This window comes from Hyperolius riggenbachi, chromosome 8, assembly GCF_040937935.1.
Source record: "Hyperolius riggenbachi isolate aHypRig1 chromosome 8, aHypRig1.pri, whole genome shotgun sequence".
Taxonomy (NCBI): Eukaryota; Metazoa; Chordata; class Amphibia; order Anura; family Hyperoliidae; genus Hyperolius; species Hyperolius riggenbachi.
In genome coordinates, this window is record NC_090653.1 from 45,345,355 (window position 1) to 45,366,655 (window position 21,301).

A 21,301-nucleotide genomic window follows, 5' to 3' on the forward strand; every position below is an offset into this window, starting at 1 on the left:
GGTTAAAGTTTCTATTTAAAGAGACTCTGATTCTCTGAAGTCTCAAGAAAATCATCTTTTTATTTAAAAAATGTGTTTAATATGCTAGCCCTACCTAAACCACTGCATTCCCGCAGCTGTAATCTAACTAAATCCCCCCTAACTCCCCGGGGGGGCAATCCGGACAGCGCTTCCGTGAGAGGCAGAGCTATGAGCTGCAGCTCTGCCTCTCAGCGTGTCTATCAGCCCGGATCGCCGCCTCTCCCCGCCCCTCTCAGTCTTCCTTCACTGAGAGGGGCGGGGGAGAGGCGGAGATCCGCCGCTGATAGACGCGAATGGAGGCAGAGCTGCGGCTCATAGCTCTGCCTCCTATAGCAGCGAAATCCACGACCAAGAAAGTTGTGGATTTTGCGGGGGAGAGTTAGGGGGGATTTAGTTAGATTACAGCGGCGGGGATGCGCCGGTTTAGGTAGGGCTAGCATGTTAAACACATTTTTTAAATAAAAAGATGATTTTTCCGACACTTCAGTGTCTCTTTAAAGGGAACCAGAGCTGAAAAAATAAAGATTTTATACCGTACATACCTGGGGCTTCCTCCAGCCCCATACGCACTGATCGATCCCACGCCGCCATCCTCCTCTGCCCGCAGCTATGAGAACTGGCTCCCCGCTGTTCCATCAGTCAGAGCCAGTCTAAGCGTAGCAGAAGTGCGCTCTTTGCGTATCTCTGCAGCAGTGTATGGAGAGATACGTAGTGGGCACACTTCTCCAGGGTAGCTCGGCTCCGATGACGTCAGCGACGGGAGCCGGTTCTCGTAGATGCGGGCAGCGGTGGATGGCGGCGTGGGATCGATCAGCGCGTATGGGGCTGGAGGAAGCCCCAGGTATGTATAACTTCTTTTTATTTTTCTCAGCTAGGGTACATCTCTGGTACCCTTTAAGGCAGTAAGGGAAGAAAAATTAAGAAACCTCTTGATAAGGGGAAATAGGAGAGTGAAAAAGTTGTCCTAAAGCTCAACATTAACAAAAAACCTAAGATCATGGCATCAGGAGTGAAGTGGAGGCAGTATTAGACTTGGGCAACGTAACAAAAAGCAAAGATGTCAACTTGTCAACAAAGGTCCATATAGTCAAAGCCATGGTTTTCCCGGTAGTAATGTATGGTTGAGAGAGTTGGACCATAAGGAAGGTTGAGCACCGAATTGTGGTGCTGGAGAAGACTTTTGAGAGTCCATTGGACTGCAAGAAAATCTAATCAGTTAATCCTTAAAGAAATTAACCCAGACTCTTCATTGGAAGCAGCAATGCTGAAGCTGAAATACTTTGGACATATTATCAGATGACAGGACTCATTGGAGAAGACCCTGATGCTGGGAAAGATGCTGGGAAAGATTGAAGGCCAAAGGAGGAGGAGATGGTGGAAAATGCGATACCTATAACAAAAAAACTAAAAAAAATCCCTAACTAAAAATAAAATAAGAAGCATTCAGACTAATATGTTATAACAATTAATCACTGAATGATCACTGAATGATTATTCACTGGAAACTAAAAAACTTTTACTGGCTACCTAGCTTAATCATGACCCTCACAGATCACATATAACTTAGGATGCCAAGTTCCTCTTGTTCATTCATGACTAAGCATAGACCTTTTCCACTCACTTCCTGTTTTCTTTTATGCTGGTGTGCAGCACCTCCTCATCAGTTCCAGGTGAGCTGTTAATACAGCAAAGTGCCCATTATCTGGCACTCAGGACAACCAGAACTCTCAACTAACCGGCATGCCTGAGGGGGTAAAGGGGACAGTTTTTTTGGGGGGGTCACCAGCCGTAAAATACTCACCATTCCCCCAGCGATGTATTGTAGCTCTTAGCGGGCTCCTATCAGCTTTCTGGCAACTGTGCATGGCTCCCAGCGTGTCACATGACCTGAAGCAAGTCAGGTGACATGCTGAGAGTTATAAATAATAATCTGAACATTTGTATAGCGCTTTTCCCCTGTCGGACTCAAAGCGTTTAAGAGCTGCAGCCACTGGGATGCGCTCAAGAGGCCACCCTGCAGTGTTAGGGAGTCTTGCCTTGAACGCCTTACTGAATAGATACTTGACCTAGCCAGGAGTTGAACCCTGGTCCCCCATGTCAAAGGCAGAGCCCTTAACCAGTACACTATCCAGCCACCAGGGAAATAAATGGAGGATGCCGGAAACCAGCCAGGAGCCTGCTAGGAGCTACATGACACCGCTGGATGAGTGGTAATTATTTAATGCTGTATAAGGAGTAGCTTCTTGCACATGTGTCTGGCATCAGGCGATCCCTGCCGGTGCTGGATACTGGGTTAATATTTGAGATCTGGGTTTACTCAGTGGACATATGTCTCTTTCCAACCCAAATATCGATGTCACTGTTTAAAAAGAACTCGGTGCTAATTTTCAAAGTCAAGTATAGTCCCGCTTTAAACTAAGGACTGACATCTTGTCCTGCTTCAGCATTGGACAATAGTTTCTTATTATGTTATATACAGTCTAAGGATCAACTAAATACTGTATAGCAGTATGGAGGGAACTTCTTTAGAAAACGCCTTTTTTGCACCTTTTGCCGCCTTAAAGGGAACCTGAAGTGAGGAAAGGAAACTCACTTCAGGTTTGATACATAACTAAGTAGAGGAGTGGCTCTAGATAGCATAGAGTATTCTCGGTCCTCAATCCATCCTTCGTTCCCTCACCGTCCCCATTGATTTGAACTGCTAGGTTGAATAGCTCTTTTGTACTCCCTGGGCAGCCAAGTTGTTTCGAAGGCTGCCCAAGGAGAACTGATGACTTAGCAGGGCAAATAGCTTTAACTGATGATGGTGCAGGAATGTCATGACGAACCGAGGACAAGGAAGTCTCTGTGGTATCCAGAGCCTTTCTTCTACTTCAGTATGCGAGAGAACAGAGGGGCCAGAAATATAAAATAAGCTAAAACTTTTAAAATTAGGGAGTTGCAGTGGTGGACTTACCTACTCCAAAGGACATTAGACAAACGCTTTTATGTTTAACAATTGAGATTTATTGATACACTCCTCGGTTTGTAACGCGTTTCGCAGGTATGATGCCGCTTCATCAGTCAGGTGGGAGTGTATAACAAATGCCGTCCAGTTCTGTGCCAAGTGCCTCTACTTAAGGTTTGCTTTAAAGGGTACCCTATCTTCCTGCAGAGCCCTCACTTAAGATCTTGGTTGGTTATATCAGGCCGTTATCGACCTTTGTATGCCAGTATTCCAAGAGGTCCTGGGGCCTAACTAGAGGGGAGCAGCCCCTGTGATCACAGGAGAGACCAGAGCTGTGGGGGGGCAACTACTAACCTTCCCTTCCTCCGATACAGGGGACTATACTTCAGATCAGGTGTTTTTGTGGCTACATTTGTTATGGGTGTGAAGATCATGATGGCCACACTTGTTTTATGACCCTTGTGAGATGGACCTCAAGGCCATGAAGAGCACCAAAGGGAAGCAAGGGAAGGGGTGTGAACATTGGGTGGGCCTATCAAAGTTTCTCTGGGGGGGGCCCCATGAGTTTTAGTTACACCACTGAAGAGCCCATTGCCATTTTCACGTTGTCCAAAAATATTTTGTTTCCCTGGAGCTTGCCTTTAAAATATGATGATCCACCTTTTACCAAGCAAGCAAGGGAATTCCAGAAGTAAAGGTTAAAGCTGCGGGACAGTCCCTTGGACTAAGGGACCGTATTCTAGTTGTTGTTTGTGAAAGTGGCACAGAAGCTACTGTACATCAATAAAACAAACTATAAGTTTAGAAAAGAGTTAATCACACAGTGACTATTGCTATTTATGGAGTGTTAAACACCACAAAGAGGAACTTAAGTGCCCAAGACAGCCAAGATTGTATGCGGACACACAGAGAACGGCATTCGTTTTTTTTTTAAAGACCGGGGACCCCCGATGTAAGAATCAGCATCAGCCTCTCCGTGTGTGCGCGATGGTGGAGTTTTTCAGCTTGCTCCGTCACAGTTTCCTGCAGCTAATACCTTTCTTTGTGGGTTTCCCCTTTACTTCAAGCACTCTCTTCCCTCCCACCTGCGCTGTCAAGTCGTGTCTATAAGACAGGTCACCGGCACCCTTCTAGCCATTGCTGTCTCTCACATCCTGCACTGTGCACTGTGGCTTGCATCTCAGAGGAACTATGGCTGAGACATTACCCAGAACCCACTGTGGCTTCCAGAGCCTGGCACGAGTCCTGCTAGTGCTATGCCTACTGGGTTTAGTTGCTGCTGGTTCTCCGACTAAGGTAAGCTCTTCTTCTGTTGCACAGTGTTTTAGTATAGTTAATATATTTTCTGTTATATTAGAAAATATACAACACAGTAGTAAAGCAAGTAAAGAAGGGGTGTAACTAGAAATCAAATGGCCACCCTGCAAAACTTTAGATGGGGTCCCCTCCCCCTGCACGCTGAATAAGGACTATCTACAAATATTTGTCTACAAAACTTTGTATGATTTGCTATCAGTGGCTGAGCAGATGCAGTCATTAGAACAATTGTGCAGAGGGCAGAAAGTTTTTTCTCTCCTTGCCCTCAGTTGTCAGTCTCTCAGGACGGGCTCCCTGTGGCTTCTGGGCCCTCCTGCGACTGCATCCCTTGCAGGGTCTATTGTTACACCCCTGAAGTAAAGCAAGTAAAGTAACAAAGCAGTAAAGCATTTAACTCCAAACAAATTTTTAAATAGTAATGATTAATATATTCTTAATGTAAATAAAGGCATAAGAGTAATTTAAAAAAACCAAATAACTAAAAAAAAAAGAATATAAACAAATAAGGCATTTTGCATGGCCGTTAAAGGAAGTAAAGTTTTTTTTCTTTTAAATAACCTGAAGTAAGAGATATACGGAGACTGCCATATTTATTTCCTTTTAAACAATACCAGTTGCCTGGCAGTCCTGATGATCTTTCTGGAATCAGTAATGTCTGAATCACACACCTGAAACAAGCATGTGGTTAATCCAGGCTTCAGTCAGAAACATGTGTTCTGCATGCTTGTTCCGGGTCTATGGCTGCAAGTATCAGAGGAATGGGGATCAGCAGGACAGCCAGGCAACTGATATTGTTTAAAAAGATAGATTTGCAATCATTTATTTTAAAGTGAAATGCATCATAAATGACTTCTTTGCTATCTGTACTGCCATTTATGGTAAGCAGAAAAAATGTGAGAAATCTGCAATCTCTGAAAGGTATATCTTATATGTATGTATTTGCATGTATTTTACCATTTTTCATGATAGTGTCCCTTTAAGAAAAATTGTAAAATGTAAAATATGCGCAAACATAGACAAATAAGAAGTATGTTTTTCCAGAGTAAAATGAGCCATAAATTACTTTTCTCCTATGTTGCTGTCACTTACAGCAGGTAGTAGAAATCTGACAGAAGTGACATGTTTTGGACAACTGTGCGGAAAACTGTGTTTACTGCAAAAAGCACAAAAACACAGAAAACTACAATTTTACCGCCACAATTTTTATCTGGAAATGAGAAAAGCGTAAAAAACATCAAAAGTTATTTTCGATGGCATTTTCGCTCAGAGATCGAATTTAACATTATGTTTGCGAAAATTGATATGAAAAGAATATTGGCGTTTTTCGCTCGTCACCGCTGGGGACTCTCTGGGATCACTAGCGATGCCTAGGTAAATAGGGCCCGTCCTGTGTTTACGCTTGCCCCGGAGTTGGGCTTTAATCCCCTTCTAATCATTCTCTAATGTTATGTAATCTGTTGCAGAATAATTAACAGCAACCGAAGAGGGCTGCTGATGCAGCTAAAGGAAATCACATTACTTAGCACTCATTAGTGTGTTAATAAAATCCGTTTTAACTTGAGCAGTTCTCAAGCAATGCAGTAATTGGATGTGTTACCAACATAAAAGTTAAACACGCAAAAGTAAATTAGCGGAAAATCCCATTACCGTTGGGCGTGTGGGGCATTAGCAGGAAGGCGTGAAGGGCATCATAATGCATGTTTAACCAACACTTGTTTGTGTCTTCATTCTGTTTTTACATCCGTTTCCATAAAGTGCCTTCCTGATCATTTTATGATCGTCGTCAAACAAACAGAGTAGCCTTACCTGTAAAGAAAAGCTGATATGCGCAGGGAAAAGCTATACGGTTTTAAACAGTAGATTAGAACACAGCGCAGGTCTATCCACTCAGAAGGTGGTTGTAGTTAACTACTTCGGTACCAGCGGTCTCTGGCCCCTTATGGACCAGAGACCGCTGGTACTAAATACCAGTGTTTGCTGACATCACGCCGCACGGATCCACCACTACTGCCGATCACCCTGCGCACCCATCACCTCAGCCCATCTCTATGACGGGAGAGCTCTGTGAGCCGGTCAGAAGCTAATTTTATTGACTCCTGACCCTGTGATCAATGTGAGCCGATTGACTCACATTGATGACGGGGTCAGGAGCCAATGAAATCAGCTCCTGACCGTCTCACAGATCTTTGCCGTCATAACGACAGCAGGGCTAGTGAGCTGCAGCAGGGCAGAGCGGCGGGAACACGCATGTTGAAATGTACACACTGTTAGAAGTAAGCAGCCACAGACAGGATGTAGACTTCAACCAATGCGGTCCAGAATCAGTTGATGACAGTTCACCCTGTGATACACTGAAGATGTTCTAACACGTGTCCACCATCCCCTCTATGGGAAATGAAGGCTTACCAAATGGATACAACCCACATTGGAAGGTTGCATAAAGGCTCGGAACACTCCCAATGATGGTCACAGTTAGGGATGGTTGGAATGCCCATTTCCGATTCCGTGGAAATTCCGATTTTCCCGATTTTCCGATGAGCAGTATTTTATTAGACATTTTTTGTATCAGAGGATGAAAAATAATTGAAAAACGGAAATCGGAAAAAATGGAAAATCAGTCTTGTGATTGGTCCAGCGCTTCCGAGTTCTGTGATTGGGCTAAAATTACAGAGTTGCAGTAAATCGTATTTCCGCAAAATTCCAATTTCCGATTTTCATTTTCCAATATCCGTTTTCCGATTTGCGAATTCCGATCGGAAATGCGGAAATTTCAGTTCTGCAGAATATGAAAGAGCTTTCTTAGTCACGGTCATCCAAACTTCACAGGGACATCCCTCCCAGAGGCTCAGCAAACGATATCGGAGATCATATAGAAGGCAGAGAGCAGCACTCAGCGCAGACTGCGGGGAACCGCATGTGAGTGTTTGTACTTAGTCTTTTATTGGATTGCAATTACGCAGTTTTAGGAAATAAAGCAGTCTGCACTGAGTACTGATTTCAGTCTTTTGTCTAACCAACCCCCCTGCAATGCCTAATCCTAACCCCCTCCCTCCGATGCCTAACTCTATGCACCCCATTCCAATATCTCACCCTAACATCCCACCCTCCAATGCCTAACTCTATGCACCCCATTCCAATATCTAACCCTAACCCCCCACCCTCCGATGCCTAACTCTATCCCCCCCTCCAATATCTAACCTCCCCACCCTCCGATGCCTAACTCTATCCACCCCCTCCAATATCTAACCCTAACCCCCACCCTCCGATGCCTAACTCTATCCACCCCCTCCAATATCTAACCCTAACCTCCCCACCCTCCGATGCTTAACACTAACCACCTCCTCCAATATCTAACCCTAACCACTCCACCTCTGATACCCAACTCTAACCCCCTCACCCTCCAATACCTAACCCTAACCACGAACTCCGATATCTAACCCTAACCACTCCCCCTCTGATACCTAACTCTAACCCCCTCACCCTCCAATACCCAACCCTAACCACAAACTCCGATATCTAACCCTAATCACTCCCCCTCTAATGCCTAACCCTAATCATCCCTCCTGCCGATGGCTTACCCTAACCATCTCCCGTGCTTCATTCAGAAACCTGAATTACACCATTACCGCACTTCAGCACCCAAGCTGGTGGACAGGGCCAATGGGTTGAGATCCACATCGTGCTTCACATGACTCCGATGCTTCCCTCTTCCGAGCCAAAAGGAGGAGGCATTAAGGTCACTTGAAGTACAGCGTGAGTGACCTCCCCGTAAACATGTCCACTAGCTGGGTTGCTGATGTGCGGTGTTGGGCGTGATCTGGGTTTCCGAATGCAGGAATCTGAATCTGAGAACCAACACAAGTCCCAGATATGCCCCTCTCTCCAGGTCTGAAAAGGTGAATTGGGCACTCTGTCTTTCGCCTCGAATGCATCATTTCCATACTCATCCAAAACTGGAAGGGAACAAGTGCTGGTCACTGATCACTATTTAGAGACAGAATTAAGAGCCTCGTTCCACCCAAACCAGTTTAATTCTGTTACCAACATGCTGAGGTCTATAGCATACTATCTATGCCCAACTTCCATCAGGTGTCCGAAAAAGTTGTGCTGGACAGAACTTTACATTCCCTTGCTGCGACGTACAATGGACACAACCAACATATCAAAACATGAGATCTTATTGTACTGTAATTTAATGACCAAACCCCACCGCATAACTCACCTACTCCGGATTCCCTTCGCTGTCTTTTCCACCCTATCAGCTCTCCCATTCCGCTGCTGTGTCCTCTTATATGTGCCAGCATTTTCAATGCTATTGCGATGACCTGGAAGTACTCCCAGGTTAGCTCCGGGTCAGCGCCATAGCAGTGAAAATGCCAGCACATACCAGTGGACACGGAGGAAGAACGGGAAAGCTGACAGGGAAATAAAGACATCGAAGGGAACCCAGAGTAGATGAGTTATGCTGTGAGAGTTTTTTTCATAGGTCATTAAATTACGGCGGTACACGTGGGCGTGATCAGGGGCGTTCCTAGGGAGGATAACTTCCACTTCCCCACCCATATTCGACATTCTAATCAGTTGAAGATTTCAGCTGAGTAGTGCGCCCCTGGGGTGCTGGATAGAGATGGGAAGTCCAGATCTTTTCAATGATTCAGATGATTCGAATCGGATCATTGAAAAGATCCAGATCTTTGATCCAAATCTGGAATCATTTTACTAGGGAAGCATTCGGGGGGGTGAAATGACTAGCAGGACAGGACTTTCCCTGCAGTGAACAGAGAAGGGGAGGGGGGTAGACAGACAGAGAAGGGTAGGGAGTGGACAGAGAAGGGAGGAGGAGGACGAAGAGGGGTGAGCAGAGAGCAGAAATGTTTTTTTTGCACACATTACCCACATGTTGCAATCATATGCTTTAGATATATTTCACCTATATGTTCATCTGTATACTTTGAATGCAAACGTCGCACAGTGAAAGAAAGCATTCCCCAATTCCCCAAAGTTAAGTGCAGCTGTTTAGGGCAGAGTGCAGGAGGATCATATTGCGCTGCAATCACAGTGCCTGCCCTGTCATTCTAGCCCAGCACGCTGTCTGCAAAGTTACTGAGCTGCGCTTCTGAGCCAACAGTTTCCCATTTGTTCACTGTGCACAACTACGGAACAGACAGCCTATAATGAGCAGCACATTACAGCCAGTACGTGTGCTCTACATATCTGGCAGTGGCACCCATGTCCCCTCTCTTCTCTACCTGTCCCTGTGCAAGGCTGGCTCCCCTCCAACTGAGCGATCCATCTCTGCTCTGCTTCCAGGACCCCCCTGCCCGCCGAGAGGGGGGCGTGCCGCTCCTGGCTCCACCCCCTTTGCGAACCGAATCATTCATTTTGATGATCCGGATGATTCGACTCACAAAAGAGATTCGGATCAAAGATCCGAATCGTTCATGATCCGGAAAACACTAGTGCTGGACTGAGCAAATGGTGCTTTGACATGTGTCCCTGACGCAATGCAGCAGCCTCCAAATGCATGCGAGTGTTTGACTTTGCCTGCTTCCATTGATTTGGTGTGTGGGACCGGCTTGGAGTCCTCTGGCTGCATTTGCATGTGTTGTGCTGATTTTTGCTATTATTGGTATTTTAGGTGTAGTTGAGATACCTTTGTCTATTTTATTTTTTCATATATAATGTAGCATTCATATTTATTGTAAATGTAATTCTCTTCACAGAGATCAGGAAAGCACAGGCCACCAAAACGAGGTATGTTCATCTTACTACATATTATACATATTCTTCTACTATAGATCTGGTTTCATTGTTTGGGAGAATTTGAGTTGAAGGTTATTGAAGATTAATTCTAAAAACACAGAAAATACATAACTGGCTTTAGAGTTGACTTACTTTAACCACTTGAGGACCCACCCTTTAACCCCCCTTAAGGGCGTACGTTAAAAAGGGGCGATGGGAAAAAAGGGCGCCGGGTTTTTAACGATAAACATGGATTACGTTTAAAAATGTATTTCGTTTAAAAGTAATGTTTTTAAACGTTATAAATCATTAAATAATGTGTATTAAATCGGCAATTGTAAAAACGTTAATCTTTCGTTTAAATAATGAACCGCATAATAACGTTTAAAAAAAAATTACTAAGTAACCCTCCCTGTACCTACCCCTAACCCCTAGACCCCCCTGTTGATGCCTAAACCTAAGACCCCCCCTGTTGGTGCCTAAACCTAAGACCCCCCTGTTGGTGCCTAAACCTAAGACCCCCCTGTTAGTGCCTAAACCTAAGACCCCCCTGTTGGTGCCTAAACCTAAGACCCCCCTGTTGGTGCCTAAACCTAAGACCCCCTGTTAGTGCCTAAACCTAAGACCCCCCTGTTAGTGCCTAAACCTAAGACCCCCCTGTTGGTGCCTAAACCTAAGACCCCCCTGTTGGTGCCTAAACCTAAGACCCCCCCTGTAATTTTTTTCGTTTAAAAATAATGTAAAAAAAAAAAAAAAAAAAAGTAATGTTTTTCGTTTAAAAATAATGTTTGGGAAAAATATTGTACTGGTTTTCGTTTAAAAATAATATTTAAACATGTATAAATCATTAAATAATGTGTAATCATGAGAAACAGTAATAAAACATTAAGTCTCCGGGCGCCGCTTTTAAAACGTTAGTTTTCTCCGGCGCCCTTTTTTCCTACCGGGCGCCCATTAAATGATATTTATTATAGAAGTGAATGGCGGCGCCCGATTTGTCCACTAGCCTCAGGCGCCCGAATTTACTGTTTCCCCCTTAAGGACCAACGCTGTTTGAAGGGATCTGTGCTGGGTGGGCTCTGCAGCCCCCAGCACAGATCAGAGGGCACGCAGAGCGATCAGATCGCCCCCCTTTTTTCCCCCCTATGGGGATGATGTGCAGGGGGGGTCTGATCGCTCCTGCGTGCAGGCTAGTTGCGGGGGGGGGCACCTCAAAGCCCCCCTCCGCTGCGACATTCACCCCCCTCCCTCTCCTACCTCTCCCTCCCGGTGATCCGGGCTGCACAGGACGCTATCCGTCCTGTGCAGCCAGTGACAGGACGTCCCCTGTCACATGGAGGCGATCCCCGGCCGCTGATTGGCCGGGGATCGCCGATCTGCCTTACAGCGCCGTACAATGTAAACAAAGCGGATTATTTCCGCTTGTGTTTACATTTAGCCTGCGAGCCGCCATCGGCGGCCCGCAGGCTATTCACGGAGCCCCCCGCCGTGATTTGACAGGAAGCAGCCGCTCGCGCGAGCGGCTGCTTCCTAATTAATCAGCCTGCAGCTGGCGACGCAGTACTGCGTCGCTGGTCCTGCAGCTGCCACTTTGCCGACGCACGGTATAAGCGTGCGGTCGGCAAGTGGTTAAAGGATACCCGAGGTGACATGTGACATGATGAGATAGACATGGATATGTACAGTGCCTAGCACACAAATAACTATGCTGTGTTCCTTTTCTTCTTTCTCTGTCTGAAGGAGTTAAACATCAGGCATGTAAGTGACAGTTTCTGTCCGGGTCGGGACCGGGTCAAACTATAGCATAACCCACACTGATAAGTAATTACAGCCATAAAACACTTTCCTGTCAGTAAATGGTTTCTGAGAGCAGGAAAGAGCTAAAAATAGTCAATAATTCACAGATTTAAGCTCTGGCATACTCCATGAAGGTGTCATTCAGCAGAGATACTGAAACAGTAAAAACTTAAAAACTAGATTTAAATTTAAAATAAAACTGGGGGATATCTAAAGAAGTCATTTTTAAGAGATGTAAGATAGATACAATTGTTTATCTCATCAGTTTATTTTCACCTTGGATGTCCTTTAATAACAACAAATAACGACAAAATCATATATATAGAAATATAATTCATTTTTTAATAAGTACAGCAGGCAACACATTTTGTGGGTCTCCGCCCACCTCCTCAGGGCAGGCCAAATAAAGTGCTGAAGGGTTTTAAAAGCCAGGTGCTCCCTAATGCCCCAGGTTGCCCATGGAGCGGGCTGCAGCCCTTAAAGTGAGCCTCCAGACTAAAAATCTATTCAGCAGCACTGAAAAGGCCTGGTGTTTCTTTAACAGTTTCACAGCATCAGAACTTTGTTTTTCTTCGCCAAGCCTCATTTTTATCTGCACAGAAGAAAACTGCCCGGGTATTTTTCCCCTGATGCTGTGCAAAGCATGATGGGATTTCTGATACTGTTGTTTTCGTTCTGCTGTTTTGGTGCAATTTTTTTTTTTTTAAATTTGAGATTTGAAGCCTAGCGTGTGCAGCTGGGAGGGGTGATCAGGACACACGATAGTTGGAACTGTGTCTCATGCCCCCTGTTTCATCCTTTCAACCAAAAAGATGGCTGCCCCATGAACAAAATAGCTGCCCCCATGAAATCACAAACATTTGACTGTTCTTTTAAAACCGGTTGGGTAAGAGATTATATTACCTATCTATTTTAATTAATGTAGCTAAGGTAACTTAATGACAGTATGTTTGTTTAGGCTGAAGTTCCCCTTTAAGGGCTTTGAGTCCTCCAGGAGAAAGCACAATATAAAGGTTATTCGTCTTGTTTAGCTCAATCTATAAATGTACAAAGTTAAATGATAATATATTCCCTTTAAATGATAAATGTAAGTGCAGTGGAATTTTACCAGCCTTGCCAGAATAGCATGATAAGCTGTTCCTAAATTGCTTGTCTTAGAAGATTGGGAAGTGGTTTACATACCTCCAAACTTTTTGAGATGAGAAAGGACACTTAAGCCACGCCCCTGCCACACCTCTGACTACGCCCCGTCACAACCCTAGTCACACATACCATAAAGATTTCATAAGAAAAATATGTTGTTTTATAACTCAGACCACACTGGTCCTTTCTATCCTGGTTCATTTTCCTTCATATTCACATTTGTAAATTAGTAATATATCAATTTAAAGGATGGGAATAAAGTTTAGAGTCAATCAAACACATTTTTTAGTGGATAAATATATATATTTACATAGAAAGAGGGACAAAGTCCTGAAGGAGGGACAAACAAAGAGGGACAGAGGGACAGGGCTCCCAAAGAGGGACTGTCCCTCCAAAAGAGGGACAGTTGGGAGTTATGGCTTACAGCCTCCGTTTAAAGGACAAGTTAAGTGAGAGTTATATGGAGGCTACATTTCCTTTTAAACAATACCAGTTACCTGGCAGCCCTGCTGATCTATTTGGCTGCAGTAGTGTCTGCATATCACCAGAAACAAGCATGCAGCTAATCTTGTAAGATCTGACAATAATGCCAGAAACAATCGATCTGCATATGCCTGTTCAGGGGCTGTGGCTAAAAGTATGAACTGAGAGGGATATGGAGGTTGCCATATTTACTTCCTTTTAAACCATAGCAGTTGCCTAGCAGTTCTGCTGATCTCTTTGGCTGCAGTAGTGTCTGGATCACACATCTGAGGCAAGCATGCAGCTTGCAACTGAAGGCCAACTAGATTTAGTAGGACTTCCGTCAGAAACATCTGATCTGCATGCTTGTTCCAAGTCTATGGCCAAAAGTATTACAAGCAGAGGGTCAGCATGGTAGCCAGGACACTGGTATTGCTTAAAAGGAAGTAAATAGGAAAACTTCCATATCCCTCTTGCTTAAGTTGTCCTGTAAAGTAGAGCTGAACTCTTGCACAGGACAGAAGGAAAACATAGAGGAATTCCCCCTGTGTGTATTTAGAGAGTTTAGCCTGTCTAATTCCCCCTCCTCTGTGACTTATCACCAGTTGTAATTTGATCTCTCACATGTGACAGCTTACTGCCACAGCAGATAAGCTCATTGGTAAACTCAGGATGCTAACATCATGTCTGCTTTCATAAAAGCAGGAAGTAGATACATTTCAGATTTATTGCAGGACTTATATCAGCTGTAACAAAGAAATGTTCTTCTTTAAAGGTTATTATGCTGTGGTGTATCTTTTAGAGCAGAGAGGACATTCTGAGTTCAAGTCCGCTTTAAAGGGAAGGTTCAGGGACTATCTAAAAAAAATAAAAATCCATTTCCACTTACCTGGGGCTTCCTCCAGCCCGTGGCAGGCAGGAGGTGCCCTCGGCGCCGCTCCGCAGGCTCCCGGTGGTCTCCGGTGGCCGACCCGACCTGGCCAGGCCGGCGGCCAGGTCGGGCCTCTTCTGCGCTCCATGGTGCGTTCCACGCCGGCGCGCTGACGTCATCGGACATCCTCCGGGTTGTACTGCGCAGGCTCAGAACTACTGAGCCTGCGCAGTACAACCCGGAGGACGTCCGATGACGTCAGCGCGCCGGCGTGAAACGCACCATGGAGCGCAGAAGAGGCCCGACCTGGCCGCCGGCCTGGCCAGGTCGGGTCGGCCACCGGAGACCACCGGGAGCCTGCGGAGCAGCGCCGAGGGCACCTCCTGCCTGCCACGGGCTGGAGGAAGCCCCAGGTAAGTGGAAATGGATTTTTATTTTTTTTAGTTAGTCCCTGAACCTTCCCTTTAAGCATCTCCAGATACAAACCCAATCGCAATCTCAGATCGGCACATGATCTTCTGTTGTCCTCCTCTAGAATCAACTCCTCACATTCACGTTTACGTTTACAAGACTTTGCACGCGCTTCACCCCTCCTCTGGAATACTCTGCCACAACACATCCGTCACTCGCCAACCTTTGTTACCTTTAAACGCTCTCTAAAAAGACACTTGTTCCGACAAGCATATGCTCTACCTTAGGCCACTTCCCTTTGTACTAAGACCAAATTGCACTCCTACTAGGTATCCTAAAATACAAAGCCTCTATATATTTGCTGCATACTACCCCTCCTCCTGTCCCCCCCCCATCCCCCCTTCCCTTTAGATTGTAAGCTCGCAAGGGCAGGGCTCTCTCCCCCTTTTGTGTCTTAGTAACCATTATACATTTTATTCATCATGTTCATTTTATCACTGTCATTACCAATTCTATAATTTGTATTTTGTATCATTCTTTGTATTTTGTCACTAATTATGTACCTTGTATATTAGTGTACACCATTGTCTGTATTATTATGTACCCCATGTTTGTTTCTTACTTTGTACAGCGCCACGGAATATGTTGGCGCTTTATAAATCAATAATAATAATAATAAGCAAACATTTCCCTAAGGCCATCTGCCCTTGTCTAATGATAGAGGACATGAGTCACATGACCTAGGCTAGGAATTGATTTTAACATCATCCCATTAATTCTCTATGGAAGGACACCAGATTCCCCATTGCCTTTATATTTTGTAGGAACATTTTAGGTAAGGCTTGACTTATTTTTCTGTTCTCAAAGGAGCCAAGAGAGGTGATCTGATGTTGTAACTTCAATTACCCTTTAAGAACACAAACAAATGACCCTGTAAGTTGCAAAGTTCATCTAGGTTGGTGAAATGCTTCTAACTTTTCTTCTTTCATTCACAGCATCGAGATCTCTGGAGGTGGTCCGTTCAGCCGCTCACCTAGAAGGTATGACTCTCAATGTCAGTTCCCCAGCCACAGATCAAAATGCACAATCTAATAGCTTATTTATCTGATGTTACTATTTTCATTGACATTAATCACTTAGCAACTTCTGCCACACTTTCTACATCCCTGTTTATAAACACCTGTAAACACATGTAAACACTTGGTTGTGTTTTCTATTTTTAGAAAATTTAGTTAATATAGCACCATCTTGTGGGCAAAAAGTAAAACTACTTCCAAATTCACCATTACACACTTAGCATAGAAAAATTAAATACATTTTTATTATTTTTTAACTCCTTCACCCCTAACCCAAAATTAAATATTATCGTCATACATTGTACTAGGGGCACCATTTAAACATTGTAATAACCAGGAAAAATCGGCAAATAAAATGTGTCTGTTTTATCTACAATAGCACAATTTATTTTGTAAACTACAATGGCTGAAAACTGAGAAATGACGATTTTTTAAAAATGTTTTTCTTCTTCTTCTTCTTCTTCTTCTTCTTCTTCTTCTTCTTCTTCCCTGTGAAATGCATATAAAATAATACAATTTTTCACATAAAGTACTGCCCAAAGAAAGATTTTATCCTGCAAAATATTAATATATAGATCATTTCGGTCTGATAATTAGTGATAAAGTTATTGCCGAATGAAAAGGAAGAGTTTTTGAAGGGGGGACAAACTGTGGTAGAGAAGTGGTTAAGCTTCTATTGCCAAAAATCCTGTCTTGAAATTCCGACCATAAGTTCAGAGTGGAAGGGGAAAGGCAAAGCCTGAATCTCTCTGAGACGATTCCAGGGGCGTTGCTCGCCCCAATGATCAGTAGCACATGCCCCGGATCTATTCTGGGGTGCCCCGGATGTCCTCCAGGGAGAAGAGTCAGCTGTGGTGCCTCAATGGCGAGTATGCTGGGAGCTGTGGTGCTTCAATCAGGGGTATGCTGGGTGCTTTGGTTCCTCTATGTGGGCATACTGGGTGCTGTTCCATGCTAGGTGCTATGATGCCTTTATCGGGGCATGCAGGGAGCTGTGGTTCTTCTATGGGGGCATGCTGGGACTGGGAGGTGTGGTGCCTCAATGGGAGGCCCGTGGGAACATGGGAGGGGTCCACTAGAAGGTCAGAGAATGCTATGGGGCAAATGCCAGATAACCTGGCGGCAGGCCATCCAGCCCAGTAGAAAGCCAGACTAGCCAGCACAGAAGCCAGGTAACTCTGGCTCGCTATTTTTAAGTGACACTGCTTTATTGATGTGATACTAGGTGGCCTAAGCCCATTTAAAAACGGGCTCTCTGGGTCTGTTGCCGCCACATTACAGCGTGCATACGTGCACCCGCCGCGCGCCCGCCCACGCCTGCACGCCCGCCCACGCCTGCACGCCTGCCCACGCTGCAAACTGAATTCCTTAAAGAGACACTGAAGCGAAAAAAATAAATTATGATATTATGATTTGTATGTGTAACACAGCTAAGAAATAAAACATTAAGATCAGATACATCAGTGTAATTGTTTCCAGTACAGTAAGAGTTAAGAAACTCCAGTTGTTATCTCTATGCAAAAAAGCCATTAATCTCTACGACTTTCAAAGTCGTGGAGAGGGCAGTCTTCTGACTTTTATTATCTCAACTGTACGTGAACAGTTTTCTTTTTATCTGCCAGAGGAGAGGTCATTAGTTCACAGACTGCTCAGAAAGAATCATTTTGAATGCAGAGTGTTGTGTAACCTTCACATATTAGAGAATGATGCAATGTTAGAAAACACACAATATACCTGAAAATAAAAATATGAGAGTATTTTCTTTGCTGCTAACCTTCTAGTAATTATTCATAGTACACAACCAATTTATTATATCATATTTTATTTTTCGCTTCAGTGTCTCTTTAAGGCACTTTATTGACCCGAGGAAGCGATCAGAGACCGAAGAAACCCATTGTCTTTTTTAAATGTGCTTAAATAAACCTTACCTGATCTAAACCCATGTTTTTCTGGGTTGGTTCATCATCTGGAGATGTAAGATACCTCATGTATTTATTTATTTAGGACTTTATAAAGTATACTCTGAGAGAGAGTTATTTTTTTGGCACCTTCCCCCTTCTTTTGCTCTGTCACAGTTTCCTAAAAATGTAGAGCAAAGCTGCAGATAATACTCATCTATCGCCAGTGACCTTCTAAAGCTCTCGTTGCTGACTTGGTGTAGGCTGCTCCAAAGCGAGAGAAGCTCCCACGCAAGGAGCTCTGCACAGACCTCATCAGTGCAATAACGCCTCAATCCTCGTGCAAAAAGTCAGCAACAACAACAGTGTTTTATTGTTTGCACATCTAGTAGTTCCACTTGCAATTCTGAACTGCTTTTGTTAACCCTTAGACTGCCAGCTATTTTTTTTTTAAAAGCTAAATGCAAGGGCCAGCTATATTTGAATAGTGTTTAACCCTTTATCAGCCAATTTATTTAGAGGCTTGCAAGTGGTCCAGGCCAATTTATTTAAGCACATCTTTTATTTCTTATTTGTTACATTTCCTTCCTAATAATTAGTACTGCTGTAATGTGTAAATAAGCATGTCATGAGGCAGAGAACATGCCGCTGTGTCCCATCTGCCGATCATCTGCCCACCTCGGGTTCTCTTTAAGGCACTTTATTGACCTGAGGAAGCGAGCAGAGACCCAAGAAACGCGTTGACTTTTTAAATTGTGCTTAAAAGATACCCGAAGTGACATGTGACAAGATGAGATAGACATGGGTATGTACAGTGCCTAGCACATAAATAACTAGGCTGTGTTCCTTTTTTTTCTTTCTCTGCCTGAAAGAGTTAAATATCAGGTATGTAAGTGGCTGACTCAGTCCTGACAGGAAGTGACTACACCGTGACCCTCGCTGATAAGAAATTCCAACTATAAAACACTTTCCTATCAGAAAATGGCTACTTTTTCATCCTAGGTGGATTTTTTTTTGTTTTCTCCTAGGTGATATTTTCACCTAAGCAAGCAAGAACATTCTACAAATAATTTTGATAGTATTTTTCTAACTACTTTTTTTGCTTGCTGGTGATTTAAAAGGCCTTTTTATAGACAAGTTTGAAAATATCACCTAGAAGAAAACTCAGGAGAAAAAGTGAATTGCACATGGGCCCATGGCTCGAACTATCCTGATCTTTGCTGGTACAGTGATCCTTTTGTATCTTGTCTAAATTTGCCATAGCTTTCCTAGAGTTTACTGTTTTGTTTTTTTTAATATATTTTATATCTGAACCTAAAAAGCATTTTTTTTCCTTCCAGCCGATCCAAAGAATATGGACCATGTGATTTGGAAGAACGGCCGAGACGACACCCTTATTCAGGGAGATCTCACTTTAGTAGAAGAGGAAGAGAATATGAAGGTGCTTATCAACCAAACTGGCCTGTATTTTGTCTACACCCAAGCAACGTTTGATTGTACAAGATTCATTTACCGAAAACCTTCCCACATCTCCCGCATCTCCCATCAAGTGAAACTGTTTTCCATAAAACAAAATGAAGACATAAATCTGCTAAGTGCACACAAGACCATTTCGACCGGTGGACCAACCTCCATCTATGAGGGAGGCTTGTTCATGCTGAATAGCGGGGATAAACTGTACACCGTCACCAATTCTTCGGACTGTGTAATAATGAAACGCAAAGGAGGAGAAACCTACTTTGGGCTGTATGCTTGGTAGCATCCGGTGCGCACGAAATGTCGCATAGGGTTTAATGGCGTTGCGTGCGTAAAAGTTTATGCACGTAAAAGTTTACGCGCAAAACGTTGCGCACAAGTTTATTTTATCACGCCTAAACTGAGTTTAGGCGTGATAATGACCTTTTCACCAGCGTGCTAACAGTTAGCACGGCTTTGTGAATCAAGCCCATAGTATACACATAGTATAATATTTTAAAAAATACTATTACTATTTTAATATCACAAATATTATTCTTAAAGGGAACCAGAGATGAACGATTCACACAAAATAAACATATCAGTTGATAGCTTGTAAAGAATAAATGCTCTACCTGATAATTTCGCCACTCTGGTGTGCCTTTTTCTGTGTTTTTTATCCATTATTGCTCCAGGAAAAATCCAATATGGCTGCCGGCTCATACCTCTCTTGCTTCCGGGTTATAAGCTGTTCTGGATGTGCTGTCTACCCTCTATGAGACTATAGACAAGCAGGGCTGCTGCAGCCTATCATCTGTGTGCTTTCAACTTTATTATTCTGGCATGCTGTGTGGCTGCCTGTAGTAAGTGTCTCTCATAGAAATTAAACTGCATACAGTAGATAATGACTGGCTGCACAATGCACACAGATACACTTATCTGTTTCAGAGCTTCTTTCTCGGCAGCAGCAGCCCCTCCCATGTCATCAGAGCTCTAAGTATGCAAAGCAGGAAAGCTGAGCCAGGAGTGGGCAGGCTTGGGCTTGAAAAGACTCCACAGAAGAGTGACTCAGCTGTAATGATTCCAGGTCAAACCTAGACTGAATGCTCGGTCGGGGATTCTTATCATAGCTGATAACAGACAGATTAGGCAGAGAAGAATACAACTAAAAGCAGGGTAGGTGTTTACTGTCATGTTCCCACTGATAAATGTAATAAAATACATGAGGGTGCTTCGTCTCTGGTTCTCTTTAAAGGATATCAGAGGCGATGCAATAAATCTATTTTTACTTACCTGGGCTTCTTCCAGCCCCTAGAAGTCATGTGTGTCCCTCGCTGCAACTCTGGTCTTCACCTGGGTCCTGGTGGCAACCTGCAAAGGATCACCAACCCCCAATGGGTTGGCGCCTTCTGCGTATGCTCGGGTGTTTGCTCCCACATCACCGGGCTCCTTCACAGGCTGCCACGAGACCCAGCAGAGGATTGATGCTGCGGCGAGGGACACACGTGACTAGAGGCTGGAAGAAGCCCCCGATTAGTAAAAACTGACTTATTGCGTCACCTCGGATATCCTTTAATTTTATGATTTCAATGACACCTTATAGAGTTTAAATTTTTTATTTGTATAATAAAAATAAAGAACATAATCTTTCATAAGCTAAATGTGAAGAAATGTAACATATTAAAAAAATATATATATTTATTTTATCTCTACTTTCAGAAATACACCACACATTGTATATGCACTAATATCTCTGAATGTATTTTTAAATATTTTCAGTACTTTATTTTTTTAAAGCAGATGTAAGTCTAGATCATTATTTATGTTATAATATTTAAAGTTTATTTATACTTTTATGATTAATGTTGCCATGGCGGCAAGGAAAATATTTTTAGGCAAGTCAGATATTTTAGGCAAGTTCAAGCTTTGTCACGGACACCGTTCTCATGGTACTTATTAGAGGAATTCTGTTAAATAGTGAAAGGAGAAAAATGTTGCAAATACAATGTCTATGTATATTTATGCTGTTATTTTTGTCTATTGAACTTTGGACTTGTGTGAATTTTTGGAATAAAATTTAAATTAATAAAATGTTCCGAATGGATGTGTGCTAATTTAATATTAATATGCATAACATACTAAAAGAGAACTAATCATAAAC

General features: G+C 43.5%; 1 protein-coding gene across 1 annotated transcript; it reads left to right on the plus strand.

Moving 5' to 3' along the window:
• The first annotated feature begins 4,188 nt into the window (after positions 1-4,188).
• On the plus strand, positions 4,189-20,730 carry LOC137528112 (tumor necrosis factor-like). Its single transcript, XM_068249394.1, has 4 exons — positions 4,189-4,264; positions 10,009-10,039; positions 15,707-15,751; positions 19,026-20,730. The coding sequence occupies exon 4, from the start codon at positions 19,040-19,042 to the stop codon at positions 19,442-19,444; it is 405 nt and encodes a 134-aa protein (XP_068105495.1). The 5' UTR covers positions 4,189-4,264; positions 10,009-10,039; positions 15,707-15,751; positions 19,026-19,039; the 3' UTR covers positions 19,445-20,730.
• Positions 20,731-21,301: the final 571 nt, after the last annotated feature.

What these genes read in the sequence shown, in the direction of transcription:
- LOC137528112 (XM_068249394.1), top strand. Translation starts at nt 19,040, where the DNA reads ATGGACCATGTGATTTGGAAGAACGGCCGAGACGACACCCTTATTCAG.